The sequence below is a fragment of the Hemibagrus wyckioides genome, linkage group LG05 (genome assembly GCF_019097595.1).
Source record: "Hemibagrus wyckioides isolate EC202008001 linkage group LG05, SWU_Hwy_1.0, whole genome shotgun sequence".
NCBI classification, from domain to species: domain Eukaryota; kingdom Metazoa; phylum Chordata; class Actinopteri; order Siluriformes; family Bagridae; genus Hemibagrus; species Hemibagrus wyckioides.
In genome coordinates, this window is record NC_080714.1 from 10,451,989 (window position 1) to 10,479,850 (window position 27,862).

General features: G+C 37.5%; 1 protein-coding gene across 5 annotated transcripts in view; it reads right to left on the reverse strand.

The window, feature by feature from the left end:
- Positions 1–27,862, reverse strand: part of LOC131352661 (ERC protein 2) — a 194,786-nt gene that overhangs the window by 70,334 nt on the left and 96,590 nt on the right. For all 5 annotated transcript variants that reach the window (XR_009204539.1, XM_058388943.1, XM_058388942.1 and 2 more), the window contains one exon: positions 24,086–24,246. Coding sequence is in view for 4 of the 5 variants with exons in the window: in XM_058388943.1 (XP_058244926.1) it covers positions 24,086–24,246 (161 nt within the window). In the remaining variant the exon portion in view is untranslated. The remainder of the gene's footprint in view (positions 1–24,085; positions 24,247–27,862) is intronic.

A 27,862-nucleotide genomic window follows, 5' to 3' on the forward strand; every position in this document is an offset into this window, starting at 1 on the left:
TAAGATCAGGCATGTACTACAGTGATCGCTGACACCCAGAAAGAGATTCTGCATCAAGCCTCTTCTTGTATCTACCAGAATACACCCAAGTAACTCCACCCTAAACCCTAAAGAAACTCCCTTTACATAAGAACGGTCATGTGTAAAATAAACTGTCATGCACTGCTAAATACATCCTGATACCTGTCCTCCACACCCTAATTTACCAGATGGAATCTGTGATGCCTTCAGATTTCATTACCAAATCCCCTGGCTACAGTGTTGATGCTGTCAGATTGTGCTTTGTACTGATCCTTTGGTGGTTAGGTGCTTAGTTCATCACTTAGCACACTAGGGTGATAATGTCAAGAGAACTAGGGTTTGATGTCACTGTGTTCTAATCCCACAAGCCCTCAGTGTAAGTAGCTGGCAGGAGATGAGGCTACTGGATTCAAACCACTGGACAACCTCCAGACAACATTCAGCTGGTCTCTGGATAAGATCAAAACAATCAAATGCTCAGCTCCGGCTTCTACGAAAACCAGCTAAACCTTCACCCTGCAGTCTGCTGTCTGAAGATCCACATAACCGCAATGTGACCAAATGCAAAGCTAGTTTAGAATAAAAAGTATGACATGTGGCTCCTACTACATTTTCCCAGGCTTCAAAGAATCATTAGGATTATATTAGTGACAGACACTTTAATACCACGAGAAAGAAAAAGAGCAAGGAAGTGTGCAGGTTAATTATTTAAAGTGCACCATCATGTTATGAAGGGCTAAATGTGAGATTAAGTGTAGAAAACTGTGTGTGCTTGAGATGAAAAATAGTGCCACTTCTCTATATTTTTCCAAAGCAGAGACAGCATGTGCCCAAACTTAGCTTTGCATTCCACACTGACAGACAAGTTAAAGTAACCCAGGCCTTCATGGGCGAGAGAGCTGGGAGTCCCTGCTGTAAACAGTGTGCTGAGTAATGCCCGTTACCTCACGCACGCATACACATATGTATGCATTCCCTGGCCTGTGTCTGCTGTGGTAAAATCGAGTCAGGCAGATTCAGAGACACGTCTAAAGCCCACTCTCTGATCCCCTTTAAATAGTGCACGAGTGATGGTAACATAAAACAACTTCTCTCAAGTGCACTTCCCACAACCTCAAGTCTTTCTCTATTTACCATTCACAGAGAACACGGACATCTTCTCCCAAGCCTCAGGCTCTCACTGAGTGTGCACTATAGCTTGAAGAAAAGGTAGGCCAAGTGTTTTAGCTAAGAATATAACTAGCCAGTTATATATGTGGCAACATGTGGTTGAAGTAAGTGAAATGTTTGCCCTCGGGGAAGCTAAAGTATGCTTATAAATAAAAGATAATTACATTTAATTTGACTTCTCACACTTCCCAGAACACACATTTCCTAAAACTGGTTTAAAACATTCTATTTCTTCTAAATTATATTAATAGTCTTCTTTTACCCGTTTGCAATATTTTTTTCTTATATAATGCAATTACTGCTGTTGGTGGTAGTGGTGTCAAAGTCAAAGTCTATGCCTGGAATATGAGGTGAGAATACACCCTGGATGGGATTCCAGTCCATTTCAGGGCACAGTACATAAACATCTGCACACATATTAATGACTAGGGGCAATTTAGCATAACCAATCCACTTACTAGAGTACCCAGAAGAAAGCCACACAGATACAGGAAGAACATAAGAAAGTCCACACGAACAGTAGCCTGAACTCATGGTTAAACCAGACACCCAAAAGCTTTGATGTGACCATGCTACCTACAGACCCATTGTGCCAGCCACAATCACTGATATATGAACTATAGTGAGTGGAAGAGTTAACCTTAATTTCTTAGCAGTGTTGAAATTAAATGCCACTTATCATCAGTCGTTAAACTGTACCCACTATTTCAGCATCAGTAAGAAGCAGACACAAAGTAAACACATGATTCACATGTATGGCCCAAGATCAGAGTAATATGACTGGGCTTTTATTGAAACTAAATTTCCAATAAAACATTTCCACAGTTTGACTCAACAATTAATCCAAACTAAATGTCAAAGCGAATAAGTATAACATAGTTTGAGAACTTTGCTGATGCCTTTGATAATCTGATCCACTACTGATTCCAGAATGACATTCTTTCTAAGAGAGCCGCTTATGAACAGATGCTCTTCAGTTCTTGTGTCGCATTGTTCCTTCTCACCTGCCCTGACAGTTACGTTGCATAAGAGGGATTACCCAGCATGTTATTCTAATATCTAAAAAGTTTGGAACTAGCTTCATACTGTAGAAAAATTCAGTGTATTCATTGAAAATACATGTATGATGAAACTGTATTTCACTTACCTATTATGATTTGTGAATTTGCTCTGCCTCTTTTGTACTGAGAAGTGTAGCCAGCCCATGGCTTTTCAGTACACACACACACACACACACATTCCCTTGACATTTGGTAGTGCTCAGCTGGTACAACTGCCCAGAGCATATTTGCCTGTTTCCTGTTTCTTTGAAAGAGGGGAAAACTGTATACCAGTATATGACTAAACACACACACACACTACAGTCACATATACATGGCTAGACATATGTTAATAATTATCAGCTCTCAAATTCCACACTGACTTTAATTAGTATTTTTCTAGCAATCTAAGCAGTTAGAAGAAAAGTGGCAAAATGCTTTACAAAAGACCAAAAGAAAAATGCATACATACTGCCTCCAACATGTTTAAGGTGTTATCCAGGTGTTCCTAATAAAGTGGACAGAGAGTGTATGTTAAAATGACCAGTGCTAAGGTGCAGAAATACAAATGTCTAGGTTTATGTTCTGAAATAAGACTGAAAACATAACTTAAAGTCTGTGAGGAATGATTTAACATTAACTATTCCAGTCTAAATACTCTAGACTGCAGACTTTGTGTTTTGAAGCCTAACAATTAACTACATAGACATCATAGACCTGAACACTGTTTATCTGTGTGATACAACAAATTAGTATGCTTAGCAAGGGGTGCCTTACCATTAGGATGGGTACAGACAAGTTTACTGTGGTAAAGGTAATGTGTCTAGTCATGCCTTTTGATTTAGTGAGAAATACAGGCATATGTTAATGACAGGTTTAACAAACAATTGCAAACATGTACATAGCATGGGAAAACCCTGATGAAAGAATCCGTGCTTCACTCTCTCTCTCTCTCTCTCTCTCTCTCTCTCTCGCTCTGTGTGTGTGTGTGTGTGTGTCTGTGTGTGTGTGTGTGTCCGTTCGGTCAGCCATCCTGTGATAATGGAATCCCTGCTTTGTGATCAAAAATGACATAACTACCACAGGTGCACTGTGAATGTGTGCATGTGTGTGTGTGTGTACATGGCCTTGATCTTGAGATCTTGAACTGCCGCCTTGGTAAACACGCTCTTGACTCAGTCTGCCTTGTAATTACAGCAACAAGAGGAGAACATCATTTAGTTAAGGGAGGAAGTCTATACACAGTCTATACACTCTCCCCTGACACACACATAAATTTCAAGGCAGTTCATTTTGCAATCCTCTGACTGAATTCTACCTCAGGCCATATGGGTCTATGTCTATCTATCTCTGATAGCTGCTGTCTGTTCTCTCTCTTTCTCTCTCTCTCTCTCTCTCTCTCTGCCACACATTCAATTAATTTTATGGGTTTTTGCTCTCTCATTCCTCACTCAATGAATAGCTGTATGAGAAAAAAAAGGGTCTCATTAAAAGACACAACATCAAAATCCCCATATGCTGACAGAGGCATAGATTTCTCTTATGATAAGAAACAGAACTGGCCAAGAAGGGAAAGTTTCAGTCTACTGACTTGAAAAATCATAAAATAAGTTTTCAGAAGCATCCAGAAGTACACTGTGTACACTATGGGTGTAGGTTTGTTTACAAGAGAACTAAATAGATATTAATGGCTCCTGTTTTATGTTCATAAATGTGGCCAAGTTCAGTTTACCTTCACAGCAAAAGGCAGTTTGACAGACATGGAAAATCCAATCATGAATCTTTTAGTTATCTTGTGAACATTGCACTTTCTACCACTAACTGATTTAAATTAAACTTTTAAATAACGTCCATCAATTTGTTTGATTATAACAACAAAATAACTAACTACATAAGTATTCAGACACATGGAGTAAATAATTGTATGAAAAAGTTGTCATACAAAATGGAGGAAAAAATAGAAGAGATAGAATAGAATTCTATAGAATAGAAAATAAAGAGACCATTATGGCATACAATAGCTTAGGAAAACTGTAGGCATTATTATCACAACTGTCTGCATTGTTGCAGACATGAGAGACATGATAATTATTTGTATTTGTGATACAAAATTATCAAAACTTTACAACTAGACCTAACCTATCATATTGGCCAAGGTACGGCATTCTCTACATAAAGGGGTATTTCACAGGAAAAACAACACAAAAGCAACAACTATGCAAAATCACACATAGTAACTGAACTGTCAAATTCACTGTTAATGCTTCTAGCCAAAAAAAAGCTCTGCATATTAATCAGAGGAAATGCACATGCCTGGATGACCAAGATGAACAGCCTTTTAACAGTATTCAAGTGTGTGGAGATGTTGACAGACACCTAAAAAAATAAAGCTAATTTGAGCCATATGCCTTGTAGTGCAAGGAATTAAAGTCATAGGAGTGATCAGCAAGGCCAACAATCCTTGCCCCTTAGCTGCAGGAATCATCATTTCTCACTGCTAGTGTGCCTTATCAACCCTAGCCTTCACTGATCTTCATCAAACTGTTTGGTAGCTACGCTTTCAATAAATCACCATGTAGGATATTCTGAACCATGAAATAGCTCAACATGAAATCTTTGAGTGGTGTAGTGTGCCATATGGATGATATACCACTGTAGAAGATATACCACTTCTAGAAAAACATGGCTTCATCTGCCAGGTTCTCAACAGAGATATAAGCTCTAAAGACTGTCATTCATGTTGCTGAATGAAAAGTGCAGGTTTTCCAAAAGCAGATTTATATTTTTGGCTCACAGATTTGTGCCCAAAGAATTCTCTACATATGTCAGACTAGAACCAGACAATGACACAGCTTTATTAAAGTTACTAAAACCTCCATTTATTGTATATATCAAGAGAAAAATGGAAAAGGCTCAAAGATACCGCATTTTGAATAACTTACTTGACAACTGATGAAACAGACCTCTGAAAAACTTGCTAGTAACGCAAAAGTGGTTACTGGTCTAGTACTGAAGCGGAACAGTACTGTGCTGAATAAAAATCCGTCAAACAATGTTTGGAGACACCAAAATGTATTCATCTATATATGTATGACAGAAGCAGAGATTACTTGCAAAGGAGCTACAAAGCATCACTGAGCAACACATAACTGTATATGCTTCTTGAATACAGAGGTAGAGGCTACTTAGATTTTTATATAAGACTGACATATGTGTCTGGTAAAGAAAATATCATCCCTGTTAGATATTGCACAGTCATCTGTAAGTGGTATTATTGGAAGGATGAAATGTTTAGGAACAGCAGCAACAAAAGTCATAGAGTAAGGTTACCAAGTGCTGAGGTGCATGGTGTGTAAAAGTCGCCAATGTTCTGTTGATTCCTTAGCTGAAGAGCTCCAAAATTCCACTAACATTAAAATCAGCACAAACACTGTTAATAAGGCACTTCTTGGAATGGGTTTCCATGGCTGAGCAGCTGCATGCAAGCCTCACATCACCAAGTACAATGCCAAGTGTTGGATGGAGTGTTATAAAGCAGGCCGCCACTGGACTCTGGAGCAGTGGGAATGTGTTGTGTGGAGTGACAAATCACATTTCTCTGTTTGAAAGAATGATGAGTCTGGATTTGGCAGATGACAGGAGAACATTACCTGCCTGACTGCATTTTGCCAACTGGTAGAGGAAGGATAATAGTCTAGGGCTGTTTTTCAGTGTTTTTCAGATTTCCAATGAAGGGAAATGCGAATGCTTCAGTATAGCAAGACACTTTGAACATTTCAAGGAAGGTCCTTTTCTATTCCAGCAAGCCTGTGCCCCAATGCACAAAGTAAGTGTAGGTCCTAAAATACACAGTTGGATGAGTTTGGTGTGAAAGAACTTGACTGGCCTGTACAGAGCCTTGACTTCATCCCCATTGTACACCTTTAGAATGAAATGGAATGGAGATTGCAAGTCAGGCCTTCTTGTCCAACATTTGTACCTGACCTCACAAATGCTCTAACTGGATGAATGGGCAAAATTACAAACAGAAATTCTTGTAGAATGCCTACCAAGAAGATCAGAAGCTGTTATGCCTGCAAAAGAGGGACCAACTCTATATGAATGCAATGTCATTAAAGTCCTTGATGGTGTAATGGTCAGGTGTCCAATACATCATATCATATGTGTAAATAAGTGAATAGGTGATGCATGAATTCACCATGACCTCAAACAAAATATAATAATCTTATCCTGAATTCTCGTTCATCTTGGTTCTATTCTGGTAGGGAAAAAACAGGAGGTTGCAGTGAATATTCAGAAACCAGATAAGTAGTGATTCTTGTCCATTCTTGGAATGATGCAGAGACAATCCTCATTTACCACCAATGCTTATATAAATACCAGTGTGAGAAAGAAAATGAGTCCATGATTGAAAGCTCCTTCAAAGGCAAAAAAGAGAGAAAACTTATTCCTTCCATTTGAAAAGAGGAATTGTCCCACAAAGCACACTATATCTGAAACCACACTTGAGAGACATTTTCTGTAGTACAGCAAACCAACAGCTGAACTGCAATGTTCAATTCTGGCTTCAGCATTGCATGAAATAAATTGGATTTGGTCTTTACAAGCTCCAAACAGTCAGGATTAGCCACCCTCAAAATGGTGGTTGGCCTGATTTGACCGATGGCTGATGTGCAGCTCATAATACAGAATGCACAATTTTGTGCTGTCTGGCCACAAACCTTTTTACTGGGCTTTAGTGTAAGACTACTGCAGAGTGCTCAAGCTACCATAGTAGCATCGTAGCGACAATAATAGATTGCAAGCAGGTTGGCGTGGGCCACGTTCCTGCCTTTAACACTTTCACTGAGCCACTGTTGGCTTCAGTGGTCAAAGCAGTATGTTCAGGCCCATGCATGTTCCGTGGTTTGTTCAGAGGTATGATGCTCATGCACCTATAGCTGATACACTAAGGATATTGTGATAAGGTTTTATGACATTGTCTTACGCATGGCTCATACAAGGTGATTTATGAAGCAGAATGATCTTTTACCAATTTGGTTTATGGATGCCAGGAGACACATGGTGTAATCAATGCTGCAAAGTACCAGAGTAACACATTTTTTTTATTGGCTGTCCAGGTGCTAAACACCACCCCTGGTACGCGGGATGAAATAGATGACTTTGTTACATTTGTAACTATAGTTCTATAAACACCAGAAAACTACCAGGGTTATCCAGGGATTGATCATTTTTCAGGATGCTTATTTTGTAGTAACAAATAAAAGTTGGAATGGAATTGTTTTTTGGACGACAGTGGTTTCCACCAATCCTGCATGCTGTTTCACCCAAAATTTTAAAGAGGTTAATGACAATTCCACTGACTAGTGAAAAAAGGTGACTACATGCCTCTCTTTGAGTTCTTAATTCCTAAACACCTAACACAGGTAAAGTCATACAGTCAAAATTCAAATTAAGTTAAGCAGGTGAAAAATTGATCAATTGTCTGATACAACCCTGCATCAAAAATTAAGTGCAGAATCAAGAGTTTGCATTTAATATAATTATAGATCCTTTTAAAGCAACATCCCAAAATTAATTCCAATGATACAATTAAGAGAGCACCACATACACTTTCACTGTTTTTGACACATTAGAATACATTTGCCTTGTTAGTAATGGCCTGGTCACATGATTTACATGTGCTATTAAAGGACTTTACAGGGTGTTGCATTGCCTTAAAGGTGGATGTGCCTCATTGCGTCGCTCTCTTTATTTGAACTAATATATTTCTTCCATGATGTGGGACTCATAAAAGAGAAATTCTTTCCTTGTGTTGCCACGGCCCTCGGGGGCCCCATGAGATCACTGCTCCTTATTCGTTTCTATGTAACTCCCTATGGAGCACTAATGAGTATTCATAATGCTACATAACACTGATGAGACAAAACACTGCTTATTCACACTTTCTCACACAGTAAAGTATTACTTGTGTTTCATCTACAAACCTGTAATATAGCTTTCAGACCACACACTGACCTTGTTAATTAAAAAAGAAGGACTTCACTCATCATCTGGGAATGATCTCTGTTTTATAGATTGAAACTGGTAGACGTGTTAGGAAAACAAACACCTTCCCAACGACAACACAAGCAGGTGCAAGGTTTGTCTGGACATGATGCTACTTAAGGCATGAGTTAATGCTTTCACAAAGAATTAATATCAAAGAATAAGTATATTATTATGATCACACCTTGAACACAAAGCAACTTTTAAATCAACGGGATAAGAGTGAAAGGCTCAGAGAAAGGGAAGTTATTTGCTGTTGAATTTAATACAAAACCCTTAAGGGTTCTTGTATGAGGGTTCTTCTTCTATTCTTCTATTTTCTATATAAACAAACATTAAGAGTGAAAGGTTTTTAATGAGGTTAAATATACACCGATCAGCCATAACATAAAAACTGAAAGGTGAAGTGATTAACATTGATTATCAAAGAGTGTGTTGAACACAAAACACACACACACCTTCATAGAAGCCAATTTGACATCGTGTAAACAGCCAGTTCTCAAAGATGAATTATTGGAAAGAGGAAAAACTGGCAAGCATAATGAGCTGTGCAACTTTGACAAGGTCCAAATTGTCATGGCTAGATGACTGGGTCAAAGCTTCTCCAAAACATCAGGTCTTGTCGTGTGTTCCTGGTGTACAGTGGTTGCTACCTACCAAAAATAGATAGGTACAATGAAGGATAACCAATGACAGGGTCATTGATCGCCAAGGCTCACTGATGTGTGTGTAACAAGAAGGCTAACCTTTCTGGTCTGATCCTACAGAAAGATTACTGTGTCACAAATTGCTAAAATAAAGTTAACCCTAACTATGATAGAAAGGTGTCAGAACTTGCTGCGCAAGTCACAGAGTCTCCATGTTGACCCCTGTGCACTCTCGAAAGCATCAGCAATGGCCACATGAGCATCAGAACAGGACCATGATTCAATGGAAGAAGGTGGCCTGGTCCTGAAGAATCAGGTTTTCTTTTACTTCGTACTGTACAACTTAAAAGACATAAAGTATCTGTTGCTAACATACATGCTGCCAGATACCATAAATTTCAAAAGAAAATCATGCGTGTTTTTTTTTTTTTTTTTAAATTAAAGAATTAATGCATACTAAATATAATATACAATTATATTAATATACAATAGCTAAAACACATTCCCCTGCTCTTTTTCTATACTTTGGTGCAGGGGTATAACAAAAATTAGTAAAGGTCCAGTTACTTAACATTCCTTCCTTGCAAATGTCCAGATAAATTAACTGAATGTGTCAACATTTACATTTTAATGCCTAAACATTAGTGATTAGTTCACTGCAGTAAATAAGTCATAAATTTAAAGCTGTTATGTTTTGTTTTGCACTGGCACTGCACATTATCACTTTGGACCACATACTCAACAGATGAGAAAATGTTTTGAATTTGATGTGGGGAGAATAAACTCATACTTCTTCTTTGACTTGTTTGAAACTCATCATCAATTTGCTAATCATCCCAGACGGTAAATAAAACGAAACATTTATGAAAGAACTATTCTCAGACTCAACATGTTGGCGTATTACCACAAGTTCACTTAATAAACACTCTATCAAAGACACATTAACAGACATTCTCCATTAATTCTCTACAAGAATTTATCACACCGTGCCAAACAGCATTTATCTGTCACTTGATATCTAGTTAGCCAGCTAATTGTCACACAAGGCTTTTGTATATGTTTGTCTCAGCACAATACTCATTAGCATGGTAATAGTGACTAATGATGTTTTTAAATTTAGTCAGAAGCCCTTGTGGACATAGCTAAGCATAGCATTACAGCGTACCACTTGTATGTATTAAAACACCATTTAAATGAGCACACTTAAGCAGATATGGCAATGCTTTGGAAGTCAAATTAAAGCATACATTGCATAACACACCTAAGTTGATATGACACTTAAATATACTTTAAGCATATCTCAGTATGCAAAGATATTTTTATTCAAGTGAACTGAGAGCAGTTTAAAAGCCATTATTTGAAATGTTGTTTTTTGTTTGTTGTTTTTTTTTATATTACATAAAGGTATATTTAAGTTATAGAGATTATAAATGTACTTTTAATCATCTTTATATAGTTGACTGATTGCATAAAAGTCTGCTTAGTTTTCACAAGGGATTGTTGTCATCACCCAGTTACATGTACCCTGTATTGCATTAGAGTTTTATTTTCAATCAGGGCTGAAAAGCCTGTCAACACAGAGAGCATTTTTTTTCTCATAATGTCTATCAGGCTACAATGGAAAAGCTAAAATAATGGGATCGAGATCACTATTACTATTACTCCAGTTTACAGTCTTACTAAGTCAGCCCACACCTTAGACATCATGATTCTGACTCAGACACAAATGAGCATACAAAAGCATCTCAAATATAAGCAAACACAATCCTGAACCACACCCTCATGCCAGTCATTAAAGTAAATCTTATCTAAGCTTACAGGCTTAATGTATTAGAATTAAAAAAAAGCATTGGTTTATTAAACCTTTGTACAAATCATCAGACACAGCTGAAAATTTCGTAATGTGTGTAAGCAGACTTGTTAGTGTTTTTGTTGAATTCTTGGGTTACAAGGAAGAAACAGTAAAGGGCTTAACAGCTGCCTGAGCATTTCTAATTGCAGTTTGTTATCTCTGGCACTAGCTGAGCTGCTTAGAGGCAACATGCTCAAACAAAAAGCCAGTCATGTTGGCTGCCGGCAATTACCGGCCTCAAGTCTTGCCGCAGCCCACTAAACTTAGCTGCCACAGTTAGGATTCCAGCCATCCATCCATCTTTCACCAAAAATGAGTCAGGATGGTGAGAGAATGGCTAAACCAAACTCTAGAATGATGAAGAGGATTGGAATGGAATGTAAAGGTAGAACACACTGGTGTCAGATTAAAATGGGCATTTTCCTACTACGTATTGAACAAGAACATACGCACAAACAGGAACCATTAGGAGCTTGTTTCAATTTTTTCCACAAAACTACATGACTGAGATGGTCTTAGTAAAAGTGACTATACAGTGGTTACAGTAATGTCATTGTTCATCAGGGAAGTAGCTTCTGAGTTGTCTGATCTACTGCTGGCTAACCAGTATATAGTATTTGCAACAGAATTACTGTAGAAGAGGATATGGTGACAAAAATGACAAGATGGAAACCATGCCACATCAAAAGTTATTATCAGCTTATCAAATTATTTTATTTTAGTCCATTTTAATAAACAACACATGAGAAAACTACAGCAATATGAGAAAATTGCTGTCAAGATGTTAACACACTTCAAATGTCTGTAAGGTCTGTTATTTCTCTGCATGTTGCATAAAGAAACCCAAGTATCTTAAGTTCCCTTTGAAAACAATACCATACAACCAGAATCCTGGGTTTTGGACTGATGGCCAACATACATGTATATTAAAAAATTATAAAAAAAAAATAAAAATAAAAAAAAAGTACTGTTCATAATTATTAATTATTATTTTTAATAATAATTATTACATTGTTAATTATTTTATTAATAATTATCCTGCAAACAAGTAGGTTTAACAACCAATAAACAAAAAGAAAAAAACGCTAATTCTAACCTTTCAAAAACAAAAGATTTAATTTCATTGTGTTTCAATTTAAACCTAGAGCTACGGAGCAAGCTTCTGGATCTCACTGTCTGCCGTGCAACAAAGATCCTCCAAGACAAGATCATGTTGATGTTAGAAATGTTATTTAACTAGGTGAATTTTAGAATCAGCAACACACGGATTAACCCAAGAACAATAACTGAAAAATCATTGAACTCCCAAGAGAAAGTAAAGAGGCTACCCACATTTAAATAATATCTTTTACACCTTTTTGCAACACCAAATCTAGTAGCCAAAACAAGTTGCTGACCTTTTGCTGTGGTCACAAAAACAAATTGTGAATTTCAACGTTTTTAAAAAAAGGATAGGTGTTATGTTTCCATTTGTTTCTATTAGTCTGTATTAATTCACTGGAACTAGCTTGTTATTATATTAGCTACTACATAGTCTAGTCTAATCAGTTTCCAGGCAACCAAAAACTTGGCCTGAGGAAAGACATTTTACTTTCCCTCTAAGCAAGCTAATGCACTTCTGATTAATCTCCTGCTGACATTTACACATGATATGATAATGTCATTCCATAACAGCTAATGAAATATCCACATCCTTGGGTCTTATTTAAAAAGTCACCACCACTCTTTAACAACTTTAGCATCATATGAGCACTGACACAATAAGTGATCTATGAGCACTGACACATAACAACTCTGAAGAAGAACTCAGAGGTAGTGACTCTCTTTTGGTCCAGCATTAACCATAAAAGGTGCATTAAACCTTATGTGGCTACAGGACAAGCACAGCTTTTTGTTTTCAACCACCTCTTAAGAGAAAGAGCCTTTTTTTTCTTTGGCATGCAAAGAGAGTGCACTTTTCGGCGAATGGGAACAAGGAGAGGGGCCTGTATGTAGCAGTTGTGTACCAATAAACATAATGAATTCCATGTGCCATTTCTTTCTTTTTTTTTCCTGGGGGCTAATTCTGACATTCCTTCGTTTTTATGTCATTCTTCTGGTGGGTCATTACTGTGGTCCACGTACCCCCCAGAGAAACTTAATAGTACTGAGAGAAACGTGTATCACAGCAAGATGAGACTGATAAAGCATGTGTGTATGTGTTTGTGTGTGTCTGTGTGTGTGTGTCTGTTAGTTACTTTGTGTGTATTGTGTGTATGAGTATTTATGACCAAGTGTCTTTGAAATTGTGTGTGTGTATGTGAATCTATTTGTATGCTCTTGCTCATATACATGCTTATGTGCATTTGTGCATGTGTGTATTGTGGCTAAAATGTTCGTAGACGGCTACCTTGGCTATTGAGTTACACACATATGTTCTTTATGGGCAGCCTAATGGAGCTGGGTACTTCCTCTGCCCCCACTACAGTCTGCTGTGTTACAGTGTTGTTTGAAAGGCAAAAAGAGTGGATTAAGGGAGTAAGCAAATGAAGCACGATTGGAAAATAACCTTTTATCTGATAGAAATCTGAGATGGAACGATGGAGAGAGAAAGAAAGAAAGTAACTGTACACATTCCATCAAGCTATGCTGAACAAACACACAGCTGGGATGTTGATAGTGAAGATGAATGTGTGTGTGTGTGTGTGCAGCTTTTTGTGTCTCTTGCAGTTTGAGTGTGTCTTTTAGCTCTTTTTTTCTTTGAAGATCTATATGGTTGATGTGTGTAAAAAATACTTTGAAGAAATGCACATGTACCGTTGTTTGGGTGTGTGTGTGTTATTGTTGGATACTCCTTTATCTTGTATGTCTCTAAATGAGAGATGCCTGCATTCACAGCACCACAACTGTGACCATGATGAGTACAGGAACGCTCTTACGTGAGAACAAACAATTTGGGTATGTGCCTTACAAACACAAATACAGACACGCTCACACACACACACGCACACACACACACACACACACACACACACGCACACGCACACACACACACAATCCTGTGAGGACAATCTTTTGAGTTCTTTAGCAAGTCAGCCACCAGATCCAAAACCTCACACATTCATATCATACCTGCCCTTCCTGTCCTTTTCAGCTATTTTACCTATGAAGTAAGAAACCTTTTGCCTTTTGACAGTCCACACAGGACATCCACGTGTGCTTGCAGACAGGATGACACACCCTCTGCCCCAGTAACTCATTGTCTGCAAGTATAGCACAGGGTCATTGAACCAACAAAGGACGTACAAATAAAAAAAGCCACTACATTCAGCTCTGGTGGCCCAACACTAACAAAGCCTTGTTTACTTTTACTGGAAAGGGCCAATGCAATCAACGCAAGTGTCTGTGTCTTTTCATGTCAAAATTCTGCTCGCTCAGTTAATCCATGAATTTTTTTTCGTGCTGTTTTAACAGGCTGAGGTTAGCTGGGTTTGTCATTTGCGAAAAAGGGAACGCGCCAAAACCAAAGAAACAAGCAGTGAGGCATGTCTGACACCACAACAAATACTAAAGAAGAGAGGGGGAAAAACAGACAAATCTTTTATTACAAGGATTGTAACTTTTAACAGATTCAGTCATGCTTAATTCAGTCACTGTTCATATTGTTCTTTCTTTCTTTCTTTCTTTCTGACAAACAAATACTGCACAGTTGCTTTAAAAAGGATGAGTCAAAACAGATTAAAAGTCTTGTGTAGCTTTAACCCCTTAAATTCCCAGTTCCCATTAGTGGGTCTAGATTCTCAGAACTGCATTCCTTTCTTATTAGTTTCACAGTTAATAATTCACACCAGGTAGTAAATTACATGCTCTAAGATGAATAACTGAATAATAAGACAGGACTTCAGGAATCTGAAGTTTTGTGATGCCATGGTGGAGTTGCGAGATCTCTTCCCAGACATAGTAAGTCATAGAAAACACAACATTTTATCAGGTCATGTGACAGCAGTTAAAATCATTAATCTTTAAACACCAGCAAACGTACAATCATTTGAGAATTGTTTGTAAATGCGGAGAATCTTCTACAAAAGAAAAAAAAAAAAGATGTGATTGAGATAAATTGGATTAATCATGTTGCAAAAAAGTGGCAAATGCGTAAATAAAAATATTTACTAACATTCACTGTTTCAGTGCTTGACTTAATATTTACTCAAACCTGTATTTAATCAAAGATGAAGCAAACAGCAGAATGCTGTAAACAAAAAATGACTCATCTTGCGATGTTTTTTATATAAGCTTTAGCAGGTGCCTGCAGCTGTACTTCACGTGCTAACCCCTAAAATGTAGAAAAGTTCCAGACTGAGTACCAAAGCTATATAACATGAAACAATGTGTGAAACAGTAACTGTTACTTCAATGGTTAAAGAAAAAAAAATGGTAAAAAGAAAAAAGAAGGATGCACTCTCAGGGCAAGTATGCAGAGCAAAAAAGATACAGATGGTGAACAAAAAGATTTACACTTGAAGGAAAAAAGAATGAAGTGATGGACTGAGAGGAAATCCAGTGAAGAAGAACATATGGGAAGGGCCCCCCCATAACCACATATGCTGAGAATAGAGACATCAGATTCTGCTCAGGAACTTGTCTGTAAGGGTGAGCGGGGAGTACAATAAGTGGGGAAAATCAAGCTGGAAAAACCTGCTGTTGAATGGTTGCCTTTCATATGTGACTCTGTTAACCTTTTCTCATCCTACACATGCAAGTATGTACACACACACACACACACACACACACACACACACCTTGTAATTACCTTCCATTGACATAATTATTAATGCAGCTAATTATTGCTTTCCCTAAATTAAATCCTAATTAAAATGTATTTATAGACTATTTTTAAAACTAAATACTCTTATTTTTTTTATCTCATTTTTAATATTAAATATGTATGTTTTGTGAACATGTAGACACACGTTTCAATTTAATTCCTTTTCAAATTATACTGAATGAGGAATATACTCCCTTTTATGCTGTTTTCTCTTTAATCCCAATATTACCTATGATTCACAAAGCTCTTTTTCTAAACATGCAAACATGCAAAGGAATTTCCCCCTGGGATTAATAAAGTTTTTTGAATCTTGAATCTTCTTTGAAACACATGAGCACAATTAAACTTGGGCACCAGTGAGCTCATGCCCAAGACTTTGACCCAGCAACAAACAAATTGGCCATTATTGTTATATTAAAACAGAAAAATTTGAAAAATTGCATAACTAGAGACATAGTATAGGAGGATAAGTATCAGAAATAAATATGCTAAATCTTATGTGTTAGTGATGTTAGTGAACCTTTTTCCCAGGCTGCATAATTCATAATTCAAAAAAGAATACACACACACACACACACACACACACAGTATACCACATTGAAAGGTCCAGATATATCTCAAGGGTTTACTTATACAAGTCGTTATCCCTTCCATTGTGTGTGTATGTGTGTGTGTGTGTCTGCTATGTCTGTGTGTGTCATGCAGACCAGGGCAGCAGATCAGATCTCGCCACTATTGTCTGTTCTAATTTCTCACTTATGAAATACAGCCAAGAACATTTCCAGGGAAAATGCTCAGTGTGTGATAGGAGATGAAGAGAAATGGAAACCGTACGTGGTCTCTTCAGTAAGGAATTTATCAATCTATTACAAAGTTTCAGTGGAGCCATTATGGTTTTGGGTTTCCTTCCAGATCTTCTTTAAATTAACATCCTTCCCATTTGACAAATGGCTTAGTTATATGTCAAAAGGAAACATTTCCAACCCAAGCCGAAAAAAGGATAATGAAGTGAGCAAAGGGAAAAGGTGGACATCTAAATGCAAGAAAGAGGTATTTTTCATTCATTCCGAGGGCATGAAACTATATGAGACTATTTTTATGGAAAAGAATTGACTTGTCTGCAGTTATTCTGTAATCTTCATCAATTCAGATTCTTATCTTCATAGCAATAGCATAACAAAAACATGCTACTACTTTCCTCAAATGTGGTTGAACATCAACTAAAACTAAGGGCAAAAGTTCAGACACACCAACATTTGCACCAGAATTAAGTGGCTAATGTTAGCATATAAAGTAATACTTTGTCAAAATTCTTAAATGTAGCAGCAGTCAATTATTCTAAGAGTAGGTGCTATTAAGCCAATTACAACAACTATCAATCATCTAGCTGAAGTCCTCATTGATTTGGCATGTTGCAGTAACTGCCTGACTCTGGAGAATCTCATATACCTCTTAATTTGGTTGGATAAACTATTAAATCAGAGAAAACGAAAAATACAGATCAGTCATGTTCAGCTCAACCTTGAAGATTGTTAGAAGGTTGTATGAATACTGATCCACTGGAAATGTTATTATCACAAAATGTCCTCTACTGCACCTTGGAACAACATTCATAGTAGTACCCAACATTAGTACCTATTAGTACCCAATCATACTAGTACCCAAGATTTTTAATTTATAAATGCAAATTTCACATGCCTATGTTGACTTTTATGGGATGATATTGAAATTAATGAAAGGTCCGTTCATAAAAACCCTTATGGACCTTCTGAAATTATCAGGCTTTACAAGTTAATCTCCATCTTCAATGCTTCCTCTCTCAAAGCCATCCCCAACCCTAGCCATCTTAAAACTTGAAAGGTCTTTTACCATAATTAAGCATCCTGGCTTAAAGCTTCCTTTCATATGAGTTGGGGCAATGCTGCCTGAGTAGTAGGGAGATTCCACTGAGAAGCATTTTCTCCCATAAACTCTCCAGCTGAATGCAGCTATGATATTGTGAACAAGCTCTTGTTCACAAAACAGTTGCTCAGCACCAAATATTGGTGAAACACCATAAGTCCATGGCTGTGTCTGAAAGTGGATTGTTTCATCACAGTTGGTGGTTTCTGTAAGTTTAATCTTAGGTATCATCCCCATTTCAATGCCCAAGTTCAACAAGAAAATCAGAATATTTCTCAGAACAGTCTGTGCAGAAAAACAGGATGATTGCCACGGTGAAATTGGTCTGGTGAAATATACAACAAATATAAAAAATACAAAAACAGATGATCTTTCAAAAATCCAGCCAGCTCTCCAGAATCCATACTTCCTGAACTGATAAAACCCTAGACACAGTACACAATTATGTGAGTAATCCCATACCTCAGCAATGAGCAGCCACCAAATCCTAAGCACCAACACTGGAATGATAACATAAAAGTGCCCAAGCTGATGACTGGTTTTGCTTTTAGGTCTGGAAGAAAAGAAATGCCTAGAACATGCAAATGCAAACACTCTTATTTATAAAGCTGGTCACAGGGGGCTTACCCCCTTAAATGATTTTTGGATATGACTTGGATGCAGGTAACCTAAGCACCAATACATTCAACTCTTTAAAGCCCATTAACATAGAAAATAGCAAGTACAATATGTCCAGACAAACCATATAGCAGCTTCCCAATGTATTTCTAAGTGTAAGTCTTTGATCCCTGTTCCATGAATAAAGGACCACTACCAAAATTCATTCAACTACACTGACTGCCCAAGTCCAGCCAGCTACAGTAACAGAATCACGGACATCTTGGATTCCAGAGGTCAGAGAGGTTAGAAGCAGTATCTGTTAAATTGTTAGGGATATGATACTAAGGAGAGCAGCTGAGAACCAGCTCATGACAACCCAATGCAACTTAGAGAGTTTCATAGGAAATCACCCCAACTGCCCTGCAACATATCCTAGAGACTTCAAAAACACTCAGGGTCAGCTTCCAGAATGAGGAGGGGTTATACTATGTATAACATAGTATACAATAGTACATATTAGGTCTACTAGAAGTGTTAGTACAAATGCCAAAAGTTTTTCAGGAAGCTTGGCAATAAGAACTCTCTGTGTGTGTGTGTGTGTTTTCTAAGGGAGAGAAGATGAGATATAAAGAAAGATTACAGAAAGCTTGGCAATGCAGAGCTGCCTACTACAAAGTCAAACAAACCTACTCCAGAAATATTTCACATTTCAGAAGGCACGACAGAAGACAATGTGCCAGGATTTTTGAGCTTCTTGAATATGTGTGTGTGTTTGTGTGTGTAAACTTTTTGCACAACATGATATTTGTGTTAAATGTATAGTTCATATTTAAAAAGTTCTTAAGATCTGCTGCCTTAACATTGCGATGAAGTACGATACATGCTCAAATAATTGAACAAAAATACCAGGCTAAATACACATAGACCCCCACACACAGACACACAGATAACATGGCTCAACTGCTCTCCCCTTGGGAGTCAGGGGAGAGTCATGTGACCTGTTGGCGGCCTTTTCTAGCTGTAATTCTCCCAGACTTCTTTACTTTCAGCTAAAAGGGCTGTAAGGCCAAAACTGCTTTTGGGATCGAAGCACTCACTCAAATTAGTGTCTCAATCCTCAGAAAATCTATCCAAATACCACAACCTTAAACACTGTCGTACTGTTCATGGAATATGAGAGAGAGAGAGAGAGAGAGAGAGAGAGAGAGAGAAATCAGGAGAGAGGGCACAGTTGGAGACAAGGGCGCCCTTGGCTTTGCCATCTGAATCCACTTACATGTAAATTGGTTGTCTATCTGAATTAAGGGGAGCTTTGTGAGGGCAGCTCCACTAGCCTGTCACTCACAGGAGAGCATGCTCTCTTTCCTTCACTCACTCTCTCTGTAAGGTTAGCGTAATTACTCAAGTATTAAAATACAGAGAAAGAAGAATGTGGGAAAGAGATCACAGGAATTATATTGAATTCTTAAAGAAGGAATTATTTTGAAGATCTACGAATATACCCAGATAAACATATATTTTAAATAGATTTGAACCCTCATGTTCCGTTTGGAGCCTATATGACTCCAGAGCCTCTTTAAACTGTGCAAAAAATATATCCACTGTTATTTTTTATCCTCATATTTCAGGACTTTTCTTAATTACATAAGGTCTTGCCAGAAATGTATCTTTTACTTAATGATAATGTTTCTGATGTTGGCTATGACATGACTACACACATGTGATGTTTGGGGGTCATACTGACCACAGTAATAATTGTTATTGAGTGCAAAGGATTTTCACATGCTTTGACTCTGTTTGGTACCCAAGGTACAAGTTCTCAGTACAAACTCTCTCTCTCTCTCTTTCTCTCGCTCACACAAACACACACACACCCACCCACCCACCCACACACACACACACACACACATATATATATATGCTCTTTCTTTCTCAAACACAAACACACACACAAACATAGAGTCACACACACACACACACATCTACATGCTCTCTCTCACATATGTGCACACCCACACACACATACACACACACACAACACCTCTTTTTTCAATTTGTATTTCCCTTCCATTGCTTCATGTACTGGGGCTTTTTTGTCAGAATGAACATAACCCGGTTTTCACACACATTTGCACATCCAGCTAAAACGCTGCAGTTATAATGCTAATCTTTTCTCCACTAGCAAGGCTCCAAAACAGAGTTAAAATCAATAAATATTAAATAAAATAAAATTGTATTATATATGCTATAGGAAATATTTTACATATACCACATTTATTGAATTGATCTGATAAGATTTAATTTGTTTTTCAAACATTCCATTCCAGTGATTCTCAGGAAGCTTGAAACAAGTAATTACTGGATTGGGAAACTGCAGAACAAATGGCTTTGCAGTTTCTCTGTAACATATCTAGCTGCATCTTTGTTTTAGACAACGTAGAGCGTCTGGTGGTATCGGCTTGGCATCAGGCCGCATCACAAGACTAAGCTGTCAATTATTTTTCTGGAAATTATTCTGGATCAATGCCAGGTCTGCTCCAAAAAAATTATTCAAAGACTAGCAGAGAGCACATCAGTTATCTAGGTTAGGAAGTGTTTTGTGTTTGAAATAAGTTCCATGTTTGTCTTAAGTAATGGTGATATTATTACTATATATTATTACTATTATGGTTTTTTTTTTGTTTTTTGTTTTTTTACTGGTACTAGGGAACAGAGGCTGCGTCTGGCTGCCTTGTTGCCTAGAGGATACTATACATTTGTACATAGTTAATTTGAATGTTTATCAAAAACAAAAAAAGGAACATTTGCATTTACTTAAATACTTTACTTAAATAAATAAATAAATAAATAAATAAATAAATAAATAAATAAATAAATAAATAAATAACCTTGATTTTTTTTTCATCAAACAAAAGAGATATTTATATTTATTCAACAGTATATATAGAACATATATAGCTTTACCTTTTCATTATATTGGGTAATTTAAGCAATTATATGGTGCTCCTGGATTCCTATATGAGAGGGTAACAGCTCCAGGATCTAGTAGACTGGGAGGGCCGTGGTTCAGAGGAGTGTTCATGGGTGCCAGTGATGGACATTTTGGACCCACTTCTTAAAAAGGAATTACACTGCCACTACCCAGAACACTTGGCACCAAGTGACTGTCACTGCCCAGGCATTCAGTTTTCTTTCACCTTAGTAGAGTCTCCTGGAAAGGGGCCATCTTTAACAAGCTCAATTTCAAGATCTATCTTGGTCTGTTTTGATTCTTTCTGTTGGTTAGTCATAGTTGTGTTTTTCAATTCTTCAGTGATATTTAATAAACCTCTGCCTTTCAGTGTCTTGGAGTGTGTTTCAAAAGGTGCCAAATGCAAAAGGGGTGTAGGAGACCTGCTCAAACTTATTGCACCTTGCTCGCTTGCTCACTTCTTTAACAGCACTAAAGCCTTATTTGGAGATGCTGGAGTTTGAACCCAGGACCACATACATGCAAAGAATGTATTTTCCCGCATCCAACAAATGTTATTTAAAAGCTCATATGGAGAAGAAACAAATCAGTGCAGTTAGCCTCTGCAAGGCTTGAATGTGGACAGAGACACCATGCCCTTCGGTTTTCAAGACCAACCCAGTTCTACTCGGCCACCGTGCTTGAGCAAGGGCCCACTGTATGGCCACAAGCAACCTAACAAGCCAAAAAATCAAATAAGACACAACAGAAGGAGTGTGCCAAGAAGAGCTTTCAGCTGAAGCATGTTCGAAACCACAAGATGCCATGAATGCCCAAAGCAAACCGTGAAAACGGCTGGCACAAGGCTACTGACCAACAGCGGAACAAGGCGAAAATGGGGATCAAACCCATGACCCTGTCCCACATGGCCATCACACCTGAGTAGGGCCATAGCTAATGACAGATAACTGTAGAGATCAAGAGATAAATAAGACACTGCCGTAACACAGTGTGCACACTAGGCTGCAGAGGTGCCTGGGACCTCAATACTATAACATCCTACAACAGAGACGCTGGGGATGGAACCAATGAGCTCCCTCTTTGCTACATCTCCTCAAAACATGTGACAGGCACCAGTTTAAGAAGGTTGTAGAGGGAAAAGACCAGGCTGTTGGACGAAGCGTTTGGGCTCAGACATTTCTCACCACTGGGGCACACATGCTTCCTCCTGGTGCATGCCAGAGCAATGGCCTTTTGCACACCCAATTCTTCTGCTGCGTGATGGACACATGCGATCTAAGCAAGGACTTCTGGTCCATGACCCCCACAGATTTATCTGAGTCAATCTGTTGCAAAGACATCAGCAGTGGCACATCCCAGCAATGTAAGGTGGCTTTGAAAATCAACACCATGCAGAGCTATTATGAAAGAAGCTTAATGACAAGCAGTAATTTTGTGACATTCATTGCAACTTACTTACCTGACCCAGTCTGATCCGAAGGCAACAAGCACTGGCACATCCCAGCACATCAAGAAAGCTTTAAAAATCAACATCATGCACAGCAGATGTGAAAGGAGTTAGTGGCAAAAAGTCATCCTGTAAAACACCTGGGACAATGGTGTTACAAAAGCTGTTTATTTTTTTTTAACTATACTAAGATCACACCACCCACAGTTTGTGTTAGACACTGCAACACTTACAATCTCTGTAGATGAAGTTCTGGACAATGTTCTAAGCCTATGACCTAATGTGGGAAATTTTAGACAACAAAGCAGCTTCACTGAATTGACTTTTAGAAGCTGATGAACACAATTTGTGGGAGTTTTTCCATGTAGAATTCTCAGTTTCATAACTTACTTTATAACATAACATTATTCTGGAGAAATGTTAGAGCTGTATTTGCAACTGAGATATGTGCCACAAATTTAAGTCAAGCAAAGCCTGTGGCTTTCATTTAGAAGGAAATGACCAAGTCCAACTATGTGAAGGGTTTTCCCAGACCTACACCCATAGATCCAGTACACACACACTCATACACAAAATGACTTGCGTAGTATGCAATATTGATTTTGAACTTTACTAGGTTACTACTTGAAAGTTACTAGGTATTTATAAAATCATAGGTTAAAACCTCACCATTACATATGTCAAGGACAACTACAAACACACGCATGCACACACTTGAAATATTTGTATTCTATATAAGTAACATCTTTACAACATGTAGAGCATGCTATAGTGCTCATTGCTGTTGATGGCTTCTTAACATACTTGATAAATATGCCTTTTATCCAGCACAGAAAAAAGAACACAGTTGTAAATCTCAAAATGCAGCAGCTCAGATGGAAACAACCCTCAGACTGACAGGAAGTATAAAAAGCAACAAAAAAACATTCACAGTGTCTTTTCACATCACCTCTCTGGCACTACTGATGTAACACACTCTCTCCAGTGCACAAAATTACACATCTTCATACCACAGTGCTGTTGAATTCTCAAATGTGTTTGGTCAGAAGATGTTGAATAATTTTCTACAATAGCACAGTTCTAACAACAATTCCATATGGAACTGGAATTTCAGGCACCTGTATGTTGGACATTCTGCAGAATGTAAGGCTGATAATAAACAGATTAAAAAACATATTAAGTAGGTTGTTATTAGCAAAGAAATCTGTATATTCACTGATATGGTGAGGTTTATTAAACATTTGTGTAAAGCAGTCATGGGTGTCACATGGTTGTAATGATTAGTCTTCAGGAAAGAGGGCTTTTCATTTTCTAATTTCTCAGGAAGTAGACAGGGTGCTTTTTTCTTATTAACTTGAAAAAGACACTGGTAAGGGAACGACAGTATATAAAAGCACTATGGATAGGGAAAACTGGTAATAAGTAGACATTCCACACCATTAGATGTAAACATAAATGGTCAAATGTGATATATGAATAAAACTCATCCTGTTATTGGAAAGTAATCTACATTTGCATGGTAACAGCATCACACCACCCTAGTGAGGATTATTTTCCTATCGCAGTAATTCATATACACTTACTTCATTTCTAGAATTTCCTCCAGTTGTTTTCGACGCTCCTGCCTCATGCTGCTCAGGTGAGTTTCTCTCTCAGCAAGAGAATTTTGGGTGGAGGACAGCTGCTGTTTTGTCACATCCAACTCTTGTCTTGTCTTCTCCAATGCAGCCATCAGGTCTTCCAGCTGGAACAAAATATGAATGAAACACACACACATATGCACACATATTTATGAAGCAAATACATGTACTATATACTGTATATTCCTAGAATATACAGCCATCAGATCTTCATATACAAGATAATCATTGCAGTTTATGCTAACTAGCACAGTTACCATAAACACTTATGAATTTTTATTAGATGTAGTACAGCTTATTAGAGAAAGAGTGATATATTAAAGCTGAATAAATCATTGGTTAGACAGTGTTATACTACAAGGCTAAGAAACAGTGTTTTTTGTTGTTGTTGTTGTCGAATGTAATACGATGGAACATTAACTCAAAAATGAAAAGTAGTAACAGATTAATATGATGATATTTACATCTACAACATCTAATCTGAGGCTAGTATACTTTAATTTATTTCACCATTCAATACCGCTTCTATCCTCATTATTTAGCTCATTATAAAGTAGTTGTTGATCCAGCACATCTTGCAGAAAATCACATGCAAGAAAAATGTGCCCAAGTCCAAAGGCAGAATCATACAATAATGAGATATGGCTCTGTTTTCCTTCAAACACCACCCTACATGAGCAGCTCTCATATAATTGTCTTAAGTCTGAGATCTGAGATCCAAACACCAATGAGTGCAGTTTTGTCTTCTTTCTCCTTTTCAATCAATTTCAACTAAATTCAAAACAAGTTATACAGAAATCAAATGTGCAATTTATATCCATTTTGTAAGCTCAGAAGTGTTTATGGACAAGATCCATAGCATGTGATGGGGGGAGTATGTAAAAGTATGTAAAATATTATAATAACTTCTATAATGAATTAATACCTGTAATGAAACTAATAGGAAATGTATGTACTGTAGGTTCAAGAGTGAGCAGTGTCTTGACCGGTTAATGGGTCTTGTTGGTTTGAGGCGTTAAGATTTTAAGTCCAAAAAAAAAAAAAACAATAGTTTGAAAGGCCCTCTGTGTTGAGGCCAAATGTTAAATGCACGTTGAATCCTGTTGTGCTTACATGCATCTGGTTTTATGCAAACGTGTATATCTGATATCCTAAATGGAAACACTAGAGATTAAAGCATGTACATGTGACCCTTGGTATGATAAGCAAATCCCATTAACCTCTGTGTATATAAATCACTGAAAGTAGGCCCTGGTTCACACACACACACACACACCACCCCCCTCCCCACAAACATATCAGCTGCAGTACATTATTAATAATGAATACAACGTGCTTTAGTCAAATGAGTGCCTTTGGGGATGTAAAATGTTAAGCCTCTTAGCACCTTTATCCTGTGTATGTGCTAATGTGCCTCAGATTTAAATTGTTTTCTCAGAGCTTGGTTCTAATTCGTAACCCGCCTCCAAGTACCCTGTTAAATATTTTCCATTTGAAAACGTTTATTTTTTTATTTTATTCATGCAGCTCATCTGATGTATTTATGTATGTACACATCATTAGGAAAGAAAATATTGGGGGCGAGGGGGGGGTTAGAAAACTAGGAAGTGTGAAAAAAGTGTGGCACAGCTCTTGTTAGGTTAGTCAAGTGACATAAGTTTTTAAACTAAAAAAAAATATCTTTAGCCTTATTCAGTTTTGAAAAAAGTGGTTCTCATGGGCTTGTCAGACAATTATATTTTAGTATCTTTAATTTAGGAACTACAGGATAGCTGTCTCAAAAGAAATAACAGGTTTAAACTAACCTCTCTTTATCAAACCAAGCTTTTTCTCTCCATAAAGAATAGAATCCATTTCTGTCTCCTCCCTGCCTCTCCTTTTTTAAATTTGATTTGAACATATTTTTTCCCTTAAAGTCTTTTACTTTATTGATCTTGTAAATTATAGTGTCTTTTATTTTAGTTTCAAAATTGTTTAAATGTAAACAAAGTAAAGGATTTATGCAGCAAGTTGGTGAGGATAAACTTTGAAACAGTCTATTTGACAGAAGTACTCTGCCCAACATAAGCTTAAGCCAGACTGGAAAAACATTACAGAGTTATGATTGGCCAGTGGCTCCTAACTGTGCACTTGCTTTCTTATTTTGATCTTTTTAGATTTCATGTGCAGGAATGAGCAGCTGGGATGTATGGGTGCTCCAATTACTTCCTCCTTCTACTCTCTCCCTCTCCCTAGCTGTATCGCTTCTTGCTTACTTTCCCACACACACATTTAATCCCACCAAGCATTAACATCCTACTATCTGACCTGTGCAGAACAGAAAAAAAAAGTTTTACCTAGAAGAATGAGAATTTGTTTTTGATTTGATTAATTAGTATATGCATTTAATAATACAGCTGTGCAAGGCATGTTTGTGTATCTGAGAGGCTGAAAGTGAGGTTACTCCAGTTCATTGGCATGCATTTTTACGAGTGGAAAGAGTGGAGAAGACAGGAAACTTGATTCATCTGAAATGATCAGCACTCATTTTAAGGTTAAGCAAAAATTTCAGACTTTGCCAATGCACTCTCAGCTCATCCGGAAGGCCTTTGGTGCTGAAAGAAAGAAAGTGGGCAGTGAATGGAGCAAATGCACTCAGTGGTATAATGTCAGGGAGGACACAAGTAATTATTGTAATACATAAAACTGGTGAAAAAAAAAAAACAAACAAAAGAAAATGTCCTCAAGTCGTAGCTAATGAGTCCAATGAACACATGCAACTGCATCTGCTAAGAGGGAGAGAAAGACTGAGAGACATGCTCAGCTGAAACAGAGTAAAAGAAACAAGTTAGTGGTGTGGGAGAGGTAAAGGTAAAGGTAAAGGGAGAGGGAAGTTTTCACAATATCGGAAAATTCGACATTTGTTGGCTGGTTTTAAATACATGCGGATGCACTTATGTGTTCTTTAAATTTCAAGCACTAGTCTGCTGCTGATAATTTATAGTAATTACTGAATAATATGCTTTGAGATAAATAACTAAATTATAAACTTGGACATTAAGGGGACTTTAAGGGGATGGTAAATTATTATTGTTTTTCTCATCATGGTTGCTCAATGTTTGTCAAATTAGTGTATGATGAATGGCAATATAAAGTGCTGCAAGAGAGAAAGAAGTATTAAGACAAGTGATTCTTCTCATCTCATTGTGTTGTATATTTTGCACTGTAAGGTTTTGGACTATGGAAAGTATATGTGATATAATAATAACAAAACAATCAGGTCACTTCAGGTCAAACTCACAGCAACTCTTGATCTTGTAATCAAGTGTGCTCTTTCAGAGGGAAGTGGAAGATGCTGGACTATTGATTGGAAGGTTGTGAGTTTGAATCCCACGACCACCAGCAGCAACTGTTGGGCCCTTAAGCAAGGCCCTTCATGCTCAGCTGTAGAAATGAGATTAATGTACGCTGTTTTGGTTAAGGGTGTCTGCCAAATGCAGTAAATTTAAGAGCTGCCATTTTCATACCGTTTTTGTTTTCTTTAGTGACACCATTCCTTTATCCTGAACTTAAAGGCAGTTTTTTTGCTCTTTCCATTTAGGTCTAAATGAACGAGACTTTTTCTTCTCTTTAGGTGAAGTGATGCTGTCAGATGGCTCAGGGCTCAGGGACTACACTATGCTCCTCATTCTGCCATTGGCTGATTAGGATTTTGAAAATGACTGAAAGTTATATGTAAGT